Source organism: Gopherus flavomarginatus, chromosome 4 (assembly GCF_025201925.1).
Source record: "Gopherus flavomarginatus isolate rGopFla2 chromosome 4, rGopFla2.mat.asm, whole genome shotgun sequence".
NCBI classification, from domain to species: domain Eukaryota; kingdom Metazoa; phylum Chordata; order Testudines; family Testudinidae; genus Gopherus; species Gopherus flavomarginatus.
The window spans coordinates 214093292-214104905 of record NC_066620.1 but is presented as its reverse complement, the minus strand read 5'-3'; the positions used below and the strand labels follow the sequence as shown (position 1 = coordinate 214104905).

Genomic DNA, 11614 nt, shown 5'->3' with positions numbered 1-11614 from the left:
ACTAGCAGGGAGGCTGATATGTCGTGGGCCCCGCACCCCTCTGGCAGGGCCGCCTGGGGGGGGGCAAGTGGGGCAATTTGCCCCAGGCCACCGCAGGGGCCCCGTGCGCCCTGGCCTGTCGGTGGTCCAGGACTTCAGCGGCATTTTGGCGGTAGGTGGCCCTTCAGTGCTTCTGAAGACGTGGAGTGACTGAAGGGCCCCCAGCTGCCAAAATGCCCTGCGAGCCCTGGCCTGGTGGTGATCTGGGTCTTCGGTGGCATTTTGGCAGCAGGGGGCCCTTCAGTCACTCTGGATCTTTGTCGGCGTTTTGGCAGCAGGGGCCCCTTCAGTGCTGCTGAAGACGCAGAGTGACTGAAGGGTCCCCCGCCACCGAAATGCCACCGAAGACCCGAACTGCTGCTGGGTGAGTACAAGCGCTGCAGCTCCCCCGCTTTGCCCTAGGCCTCCTGAATCCCCTGGGTGGCCCTGCCCTCTAGGGACGGCCCTGTTGGGCTTACTCCACTTTTGCTATGAGGATGCATAGAAAGTGCAATGAAAGGCACTGAGTTACCTGCTACTCTTGAATTATATGCTGCCTTTACGTGGTCACTTTGAATAGTGCTGGAAGGATGATGCATAGTTTGCTTCTGTACCTGCCTGCTTGCCTGCACTTCAAAGTGGAATGTACAAGCAGGGACGCTGCTGAGGATGTACCTTGCACTTTGATAGATGCTCTCCCCAATGGCAGATCCTGTTCCCCAGAAGTTACTCAGACTTGGATCAGCCCCACCTCTGCACATCATTCCAGAAGCGTGTCAAGAATGATTAAAGGTCTTGAGAACATGACCTATGAAGGAAGGCTGAAGGAATTGGGGTTGTTTAGTTTGGAAAAGAGAAGACTGAGAGGGGACATGATAGCAGTTTTCAGGTATCTAAAAGGGTGTCATCAGGAGGAGGGAAAAAACTTGTTCACCTTAGCCTCCAATGATAGAACAAGAAGCAATGGGCTTAAACTGCAGCAAGGGAGATTTAGGTTGGACATTAGGAAAAAGTTCCTAACTGTCAGGATAGTTAAACACTGGAATAAATTGCCTAGGGAAGTTGTGGAATCTCCATCTCTGGAGATATTTAAGAGTAGGTTAGATAAATGTCTGGTAGGGATGGTCTAGACAGTATTTGGTCCTGCCATGAGGGCAGGGGACTGGACTCGATGACCTCTCGAGGTCCCTTCCAGTCCTAGAGTCTATGAGTCTCGGCCTGGCCACAGGTGCACAGTGTCCAGCCACTTTGGATATAGTCCCAGAGAGATTCCTTTGCTCGAGCGGCTTCTCTCACCTGTTTCGTTGTTGTCACCCTGTATCCTACAGGGAGAGCAGTGCGGGTGGAGATCAAGGAACTAAGCTTAAACTCTCCTGCCAGCGTAATTGAATTAAGCTTCTTAATAAAGCCAGGTTTTGTTTTTCTAATTCCCCTCCAGACTCTCTAATGCTATTACCCCAAACACAGCCCCGTTTAAATAGCTTATTATTGATTGGCTTGGAAAGCAAGTTCGCTGCGTATACAGCAGACACACAGCGCCGGCTCGGAAGGAATGGGTGGATGGTGGCTGGCATCTTATAAATACAGAGATTAGATTAAAAAGTGGGACTGCGCAAAGCGGCTTTTAAAACTGCGAGGGGCCGAGTCCAGCTCCCACTGATATCATAAACATCTTCAGCTGCTCTTGGATCAGGCCCTAAGAGAGGTCAAGGCCATGTTTACACTGAGATTTTAGCCAACGGCGCAAAGGCCTAGCATACAGACGGTTTACACCAGTGCAACGTCTCCTGGTGGAAATTGCTCTGCCCTCGTGTAAATCGTGCCTGCACTAGGTGGCTAACATTCCAGTGCAGACAAGGCTTGATGGATGGTTCAGTTCTACCTTCAGGTCAGTGGGGCGACCTGTGTCACTGTCTGAACAAAGGTGTCGCAGGCAGAGGAGGGGTGGAGCATAGGCATCGCTCAGCCTAATCATCCACCTGGCCCAGTGCCCTGTCTCTGAGAGTGGCAGCACCTGCTGCTTTGAATGAAGATGCAAAAACTCTGCAGCAGACAGATGAGGGATAATCTGCCCTCCCCCATAGTACTGGAAGGGACCTCGAGAGGTCGTCTCCTCCAGTCCCCTGCACTCAAGGCAGGGCTGAATATTATCTGCACCAGGGGTAGGCAAACTACGGCCTGCGGGACCGTCCCGCCCAGCCCCTGAGCTCCTCACCTGGGAGGCTCCTCCCTGGCCCCTCCTCTGCTGTGCCCCCTCACCCGTAGCCTCAGCTCGCTTGCTCACGCCGTGGCCAGCGCAATGCTCTGGGAGGTGGGGCTGTGAGCTCCTGGGGCAGCGCGGCTGCAGAGCCTGGCCTGACCCGGTCTCTGTGCTGCTCGTGGTGGTGGCCACGTGGCCCAGCTCCAGCCGCCACCAGTGTTCCAGGCAGCGCGGTAAGGGGGCACGGAGCATGGGGGGTTGGATAGAGGGCAGGGGAGTTCAGGGTGGTGATCAGAGGATGGGGCTGTGGATAGGGGTCAAAGTGGTCAGGCAGGGGAATAGGGGGGTGAATAGGGGCAGGGGTCCCAGGGGGGCAGTCAGGAAGAAGGGGGGGTTGGATGGGGAAGCAGGGGGCACTCAGGGGCAGGGGTTCTGGGGGCAGTGAGGGAGAAGGGGTGGTTGGATGGGGTAGGGGTCCCAGGGGAGCCTTCAGGAATGAGAGGAGGGGTTGGATGGGCAGCAGGGGGAAGTCAGGGGACAAAGAGACGGGGTGGTTGGATGGGGCAGGAGTCTCAGGGGGGCTGTCAGGAAGGAGGGGGGGTTGGATGGGGAAGCAGGGGGTACTCAGGGGCAGGAGTTCCAGGGGCAGTCAGGGGACAGGGAGAAGGAGTGGTTGGATGGGGCAGGGGTCCCAGGGGGGCCGTCAGGAATGAGAGGGGGGGTTGGATGGGGCATCAGGGGACAGTCAGAGGCAGGGGTTCCAGGGGCATTCATGGGACAGGGAGAAGGTGTGGTTGGATGGGGTAGGGGTCCCGGGGGGGCCTTCAGGAATGAGAGGAGGGGTTGGATGGGGCAGCAGGGGGCAGTCAGGGGCAGGGGTTCCAGGGGCAGGCAGGGGACAGAAGGGATGGTTGGATGGGGTAGGGGTCCTGGGGGGGCTGTCAGGAATGAGAGGAGGGGTTGGATGGGGTGGCGGAGGTCCGGGGGCGGTTAGGGGACCGAAAGTGGGGGAGTGCAGATGGGGCAGGGGTCCGGGGGGCAGATAGGAGGTGGGGGCTGGGCCACAACCCCCTTCCCTAACCGGCTCTCCATACAATGTCTGAAACCCGATGCAGCCCACCCCTGGTATAGACCATCCCTGACAGCTGTTTGTCCAACCTGCTCTTACAGACCCTCCAATGCCCTAGATTCCACAAGCTCCCTAGGGAATGGGTTCCATGACTCCCTGCATCACCTTGGTGGTGGGGTTTTGAACCCGTGGCTCTCTGGCCCTGTGACAATGCCTCCCTGCCAGTGCCCCGAGGAACACCCGCAGCCCGACCCCGGCACAGCGGGAACGTGGCATTTTGGCTGTATTTTACGTCTCACGCATTAGTTGCTTTCTTGCTATTTTTAGCAGTCTTGTCAATGGCAGCCTCTGTACTGCTGGTGAGTTTGGGGTCATCTTCAGCTTAGGTATAAAAGCAGGAAACTACCCCAGAAAAACTACCAAAAAACAGGCCCTGCTAAGCATGGGCTCTGTCCTTCCCTGGGTATTTGCATTCCTAGGGGGGTTGTGCCAACGGCTGCTCCATGAACACACAAAGGGGATAACAGACTCCTTGTCTAGAGACAAGCACACACTATATATAAGGGACACAACATTTGCAATGCCAAGCGCCATGCAACTTTTGCATAGAAGTGGATTATTTGTATTCTAACAGGAACTTTGTACACAACCCTAAGAGCTGCCTGGACTTGTATCTGGCTTGACAAAGCCCTGGCTGGGATGATTTTGCTGGGGATTGGTCCTGCTTTGAGCAGGGGGGTGGACTAGATACCTCCTGAGGTCCCTTCCAACCCTGAGATTCTATGGATTCTGTAATCTCTGACAGAGCTTGAAATCAGCAGCTCTAAAAGCCAGCAAATGGGCCGCTTTGCCCTCTCTCTAATCCAGCAGAGGACACATTCTAGGACTTTGCAGGAAACACACGGGCCTCAGGTTGCACTTTGGTATCTCTCGATATGTAGACAGGGCCAAATGTATCCCTGGGGTAAGCAGCCAACTCCATTGATATCAATGCAGTTACACTTGGTGACCTTAGCCAGAAATTTGCCCCACTATGTTTGAAGTAAAGATACGGCAGCAGGAAAATCCACTAAAACAGCAACAAAAATCAATGGCTCTGAGGTAATAAAATTGATTCTAAATTGCTGATTGACATTTACACCCCAGCGTCTTCAATTCAGGCATAGGCCTGGCGTCTAGACGAAAGCTTTGACTATAAAGCAACCACGTCTCCCCTGATCGCGTGGCTTAAGCCTTGGAGCATGACGCTGGAAATCCTTTCCAAAACCTGTCAGCATTAGCTATTACCGCTCAGTGATGGGGTGTCCATCCCACCCAGGACTGACAGGGGTTAAGGTGGCCAGGTGGGCCAATTAACTCCACAGGCTGCAGCTGGAGGAGGAGCCCACGGGCAGGCAGTTAATTAAAAGCAGGCTCAGCTGGGCAGGAACAGGTGCGGCCGATAAAGCCAGGGAGCTGGTAACAGAAAGAGGTTGCTGCTGAGAAAGGCAACAGGAAGGCAGGCAGAGGGAGGAGGGTTTGGCGCTGATACGCCCAGAGAAAGGGTGGGGGGACCAGAGGTGCAAGAAGGATCCAAGGAAGAAGAGGTGAGGGTGGAGAGCGGAAAGTTCAGAACTGCTGAGCTGCGGGTCCTTGGACTGGAACCCAGAAGTGCGGGTGGGCAGCTGAAGGCACAGCGTAGACTTGAGGCAGTGAATGGGAAGACTGCCTAGGACAGCTGCTAGATGCTCTCAGGGAGGGGGATCGCTGAGAGACCTAGTGCCGGGCTGAGTCACAAAGGAGATGCTGTGAGTCCTGGAGCAAGAGCGGAGCTGCAGACCAAAGGGCGAGGCACAATGAGAGCATGCAAACCACGGATAGGGATGTCTACCTCAGGGGCTAATCCCCAGAGTGACCAGGAGGAGGCACCAGACCAGCGACGAGTGGCGTGCCCCATGGCAAGTCCCTTTACTAATCTTGCAAAGCTTTTGGCCTCAACAGGCAGCATTGGAGGACCAGCCCCACATGAGGGCGGGCGGCAGGGGGACTTGGAGGACCAGCCCTGCACATGGAGGCAGAAGGGGGGCTCAGACCAGCCCTATGTGCAGAGTGGGAAGGGGGCTGCTGGGTGGGCTTGGAGGACCAGCCCCACACGTGGGGGGCAAGCAGGTCATGGGGAGGAGGGGAGTCACGGGAGGGTGAGGACAGCAGAGAGCAGTGCCAGGCCCCAGCTGGGAGCAGGGCGGGTGGGGGGAAGGCACCCAAAATCCTCCCTTAGCTAGCGTGACCAGACAGCAAATGTGAAAAATTGGGATGGGGGTGGGGAGTAATTGGAGCCCATATAAAAAAAAAAGACCCAAAAATCAAGACTGTCCCTATAAAATCAGGACATCTGGTTACCCTACTGTCAAAGTTAGACTCAGGACTCACAGTTTGTCAGACCACTCTGTTTTATTAGCACAGCACTCTGCTAATAACACCCAGATGATGTGAGCACCATGCAAGACACAAACGATCTTATTTATACAGATAAAAGGGTGAGCACTTAACAAGATAACAAAGGAAGCAGAATCTGATAAGTTTAGCTGGGCTAGGCATGCATATCTTATTTCCTTTCTAACTATTAGTGATCTTCTGTTAATGTTTTGCCATTAGCACCCTTGTTTATGCCTAATATTTCTTTTCCTGGCACCTGTATTTCAACATTTCTTATTTCTGCTTAAATGTAGATACAACATTTCTTTAATCCATTCTTATTTTTACAATATAATTCATTCTACTTTCACAATCCCTCCTTTTGGTCAAGCTCACGCCATGACCAACATTTTACTGGGTTCCACCTATTAACCGTTCTTTATCTCTTTGTTCATCAACGATATTCAAAATCATCATATTAGCACTCTGTTTTGGGGCAGTCACCTGGGTGGTATGCCTTACACGATTTTGGATACAACAGGAGACTAACAGAAAACATACAAAAATTATTAGGATTCCAAACAGGATAGTCAGGGCTCCCTGAAACAACTAGATTCCTATGCCAGAGAAATTGAACTCGGCTCTTTATGGGGAAGATCTGTGATTTGTTCTAAGTGGCTAGCGCGATCTATTACCTCATTGGTGTTGTTTTCCAATGAGAGCACAATACCCTCCTTTGGCTGCCAGCACCATGTCCAATGCCTGACGGTTCTGGAGGGCCATCTGTCAGATCACCCCTGTTTCTTTGGCCAGGGCTCTTAAACTTTCTCCAGTTTTATTTGCCATTATTTTAACACTTGCTTGTAACCTCAGGAGCTTTTTGCCTCGTGTATTACTCCCCCAAGTGGGATAAAGGAACTGCCAATAGTCTCTTCCCAGGTGCCATTGCTGTTCCATATTGTGTTAAAAGGACGAGGTCCTCCAGTGAGGTCTGGGGAATTGAGTGGGATAGCCAGGACAGGAACACCAGTTTGAGAGTGGGCTGGGATGTGGCTGCAGACCCAGCATTTAGAAATAATAAGGGTCTGAGCTATCTGCACTTGCTGCTGGATAAAAGAATTGTCATTGTGGACTCCCCAGACCTTAAGACAGCAGCAGCCGAGGAACAGGCACCACCAGAGGCGCATGTTGGAGGCAGGGCCCTTCTGGTTCTGACAACCTCAACTGAAGGAACCGCAGTCACAGTTTTATGTCCACCAGGCAGCAGGCGCTAGGCTCACTACTGCTTCTTCTTGGGCCTTGCTTTAGGTCGTCGTCTGCTTCCGGCAACCCTTACGAGAAGGTAGATTGTAAGGTATTGCAGGCTGTTCCTCTACGTCTTCTTCTGGAGTCACAATTGACTCTGCGTGGTCCTGAGGTGATGATTGGTTCGCTGGGGGTTGTGCATTCTTACACTGCGTAGCATGTATCCACTCTGCGATGCCGGACAGTTTAACAGCCGTCTGACTAGTAAGCAGTGCCTGATGATTCTTTGATATTTTTTTTTAAGTCTCTTTGCTTCTTTCCTTGACACTGGCTATAACAATGGCCTTCACACCTTATCTTTTCCTGATGCATACATTCCTCATTCACACAAACAGATTGAGAATACAAATAGTAGTATTTTATATCGAGCAAAAAGGCATTGCAAATTAAACCTTGCTGTTTTACAATTAATAACCAAGACAATTTACACTGAGACCCAGGCCTTCAATGTTTCTTTAATTTACTTAACATAGACACAATAGAGAATCCTGTCTCTTACTAACTAAATCTTAAAACAAAGAATTGTATATTTAACTAGAGTGCCTAGTTTGTAATACATATAGGAAACCATAGTAGACATTATAACACATCCTAAAACAAAAGGGTGGCCATAATCACTCAAAAGGATTGTTCTGGTCTGTCATTCCTTTCTGCTATTCAAAAAGGGTGGCTGACAGGATGAAATCAAATCATATATTAATTCTCATAGTACATTATAAAATCCTGCTCCTACATATCCCCGTTTTGACACTAAGATTATTAATCGCCAGCGTCACTTCTTATTTAGTCCGCATAATAGAAAATACTGGGAGGTGATTTGGGCCTGTGGCTCTAGCTTTGCATACATTTGTTTTATCCAACAGCACATTTTAAACATTGCTATTAAACACATACAATTTAAAACCAAAAACAGTTAGGGGTAGCAACATTAGTATGCTAGTAGTTGTAGGAGACCATCCAGAAAATACGTTATACCAATGGTGAGCTGTTATGTCTTTCTGCAGTGGCAATTCTTAACATGTCTCCATTTGCGTGTATAATATGAATGGTTCCGTTTCCCACATTGGTGTTTTTTTCCCTAGGAACTATGTTACCTTTTTACCTTTTAACAGATGATTGGTAACTGTTTGCCATTCAATGCCAAGACTGATAGAGAACTGAGCTAAATCAGTGCTTAGAGTAAGCTGAGACTTTTTGTTGTTGTTGTTATGGTGGCAAATAGTAAATGTGATTATTGGTAAACACAGTACTTATATTACATTTACATTTGTCTTCTAGTGGGTTGCTAACATTTTTTAAATACTTTTCCCCAAGAATTAACACATACACATAGCCCATTATACAGTACTTTGGTCTCATTATTAATTTTATTTCACATCCAGGATTTTAGTGAGCTGTCTGTACTACAGGGCTTTGGAGCAACAGGCATGGATAAGCAAACCCACTTTTGAGGAGTCCACTTGGTACAACCTCTGGTGTTCAATAGTTTTCCTTTCTCCCCAGCCCACTGGCTTGAGGTTCAGGGCAGTCAGAAAGATCCCAGGTGCAATCTGGGGAGTGGGCTAACCTTCCATATCTTTGCTTCCAGAGCCTGTTGGTGTGCGATTTTAACAACAATTTCTTCACTTAACAAATTTTGTCTCACCGTACTGGAGACATACTGCATTTATTTATATTGATAGGTATCAAACAATGATTTTTCCTTTGCTTTAACAGATGCATCAAAACCTTAATATTTTCTGATATTACCCAAAACATCTTATGTCCTAAATATCTGCATTTCAGTACATTCCATAGCTATTGCAGTATGTTTTTTTTACTTTCATTTGTTTTTGTAATAGGTTGTTCTGTAGCTGGTATTAGCTTTTTCTGATTTTCTGAAAGACAAAACTAACATTTTTCTACCTCTTTTGGGGTGGCATTGATTATCGCTTAAAAGATTCGTTTCTTTTACAAATACCCTGCTGATTACAGGCAAAACAGAGGAATTACCCCCATATTTTCCTGTGTTTTTTGTTCTATAGGCAGGCCAGGTTTTAATGGGTTCTACTTTTTAAGGGTTATGGGGAAATTATTCCACTGTTTAGTTTATTAAATTCATGAGGTAGTGTACCTCAAATTTTTCTTCTTATATAGCAGACCAAGTTTGTAATGTTTTTCCTGCTGTGTTAAGCTTTAAGTTTATTCACAGGTAATAGCTGAGAAGCATCATTACCATATTACCTTCAAGGATTTTTCCAGAAATCATACACACTATAAATTGTTACAGGGGGACTTACTAACATTACATTTATTTCAATGTTTAATATTAACAATAACATTTAGCATCAAATCTCTTAAAGGGATCTTGTTATACCATGTCTTTTACTTAGGCAATTTCTTTTGTGCTGGCAGTTCTCACCTTCCTTTATCAGTTAGGTAATTTGCATCACCACAGACTTGGCTTTTGGATTCAAAGCCATCAGCAGAGCTCAGAGACTCTGGGCTTGTCTACATCACAAAGTTGCAGCGCTGGTGAGGGGGTTACAGCGCTGCAACTTAGGAGGTGTACACATCTGCAGGGCATCACCAGCGCTGCAACTCCCTGTTTGCAGCGCTGGTCGTACTCCCGTTTTGTCTCGGGTGTAGAGGATCCAGCGCTGGTGATCCAGCACTGGTAATCAAGTGTAGACACTTACCAGCGCTTTTCTTGACCTCCGTGGAATAAGCAGGTATCCCAGCACACCTGAGGAAGCCTCTGGTAATCAAGCTGGTCTCCTTCCCCGGTTTGCTCTCGCGTTCCCCGAACCCCGAGCAAGCAGGTCTCCTTCCCTGCGGTTTGCAGGGTGGTTCGGGGAACGCGAGAGCAAACCGCGGCGAAGCTGGTCTCCTTCCCCGGTTTGCTCTCGCGTTCCCCGAACCCCCGTGCAAGCAGGTCTCCTTCCCTGCGGTTTGCAGGGTGGTTCGGGGAACGCGAGAGCAAACCGCGGCGAAGCTGGTCTCCTTCCCCGGTTTGCTCTCGCGTTCCCCGAACCCCCGAGCAAGCTGGTCTCCTTCCCCGGTTTGCTCTCGCGTTCCCCGAACCCCCCTTGAAGCCGCCCAACAGCGCTGCAGTGTGGCCACATCTAACACCACTTGCAGCGCTGGTTGCTGTAAGTGTGGCCACTCTGCAGCGCTGGCCCTATACAGCTGTACTAATACAGCTGTAACAACCAGCGCTGCAAAATTGTAGATGTAGACATACCCTTTGTCTTAAAAGGAGCAAAGAATCCTGTGGCATCTTATAGACTAACAGATGTTTTGGAGCATGAGCTTTTGTGGGTGAATACCCACTTCATCAGATGCATGTCTTAAAAGGGACACAAACAACTTCCACCAGAGTTTTGATTTCTTTCCACTTTTAACTCGGCTGCTCCGGCTCCGCCACCCGCCAGCACCTCCGAGCCTCAGGCTGGCGCCTGAGCTGAAATTATGGCACTGAAACAGATTTCCAGCAACAAATTCTTTGAGGGTTTCCAGAAGGTGTTTGAACATGACAGTATAGAGTTAAAATGCAAAATGAGGTTTGGAATCTATTTGCCACCAAAAGCAGAAATTGGAAAGTGTCCCGTGTTGTACCGGCTCTCAGGATTAACTTGCACAGAACAGAACTTTATTACCAAATCTGGTTTTCATCAAGCTGCAGCTGAACATGGCCTCATTGTAGTTGCACCAGATACCAGCCCACGTGGCTGCAATATTGAAGGAGAAGATGAGAGCTGGGATTTCGGCACAGGTGCTGGTTTTTATGTAGACGCCACTGAGGAACCATGGAGAACCAACTATAGAATGTACTCATACATAAAGGATGAGCTGCCTAAATTAATAAAAGCCAATTTCCCAGCTGATTCAGAAAGGATGTCTATTTTTGGGCACTCAATGGGGGGTCATGGAGCTCTTATCCCTGCTTTGAAGAATCCTAGAAAATACAAATCTGTATCAGCATTTGCTCCTATCTGCAACCCAGTTCAGTGTCCCTGGGGGAAGAAAGCCTTTGGTGGATATCTGGGATCAGATCTAACTAAATGGAAGGCATATGATGCTACCCATCTTGTGAAGTCTTATCCAGATTCCCATCTCGACCTCTTAATCGATCAAGGCAAAGATGACCAGTTCCTTTCAGCAGGGCAGTTACTGCCTGACAACTTTATTGCAGCCTGCACACAGCGGAAAATCCCTGTAGTTTTTAGATTGCAACAGGGCTATGATCACAGCTACTTCTTCATCGCTACGTTTGTTAATGATCATATCAGACACCATGCAAAATACCTCAGTGCTTGAAGCGTACGAGTCTCTTCTGTCCAGTACAAGTCAATATTTACACAAATGTTAACAAAAATCACTTGCTGAATTAGTGCCTATAAAATGGTCATGCTGATAGTACTGCTAAAAAATCCTTAATTCTCTCTGTGTACTTCAAAATAAATATTTTGAATGTGAAAACAAAACAAAACAAAAAAAAGACCCCTGCTTACAAAACACACAGAGATCTGAAAAAAGAAAGCACAGTCTATTGTGGCTCTTTTTGAAGCCCTAATAGGATTTTAATTCAGTAGCATGTTTCAGTTGCATTTCTTTTACCCCTTTCTACAATATGCACTGCACATGTC

General features: G+C 48.7%; 1 protein-coding gene across 1 annotated transcript; it reads left to right on the top strand.

Annotated features, from left to right (window-relative positions):
* The first annotated feature begins 10433 nt into the window (after positions 1–10433).
* On the top strand, positions 10434–11368 carry LOC127048860 (S-formylglutathione hydrolase-like). Its single transcript, XM_050948925.1, has one exon. It carries the CDS (start codon positions 10437–10439, stop codon positions 11283–11285), a length of 849 nt encoding a protein of 282 aa, XP_050804882.1. The 5' UTR covers positions 10434–10436; the 3' UTR covers positions 11286–11368.
* Positions 11369–11614: the final 246 nt, after the last annotated feature.

Coding starts and splice junctions, on each gene's coding strand:
- LOC127048860 (XM_050948925.1), top strand. CDS start 10,437: ATGGCACTGAAACAGATTTCCAGCAACAAATTCTTTGAGGGTTTCCAG.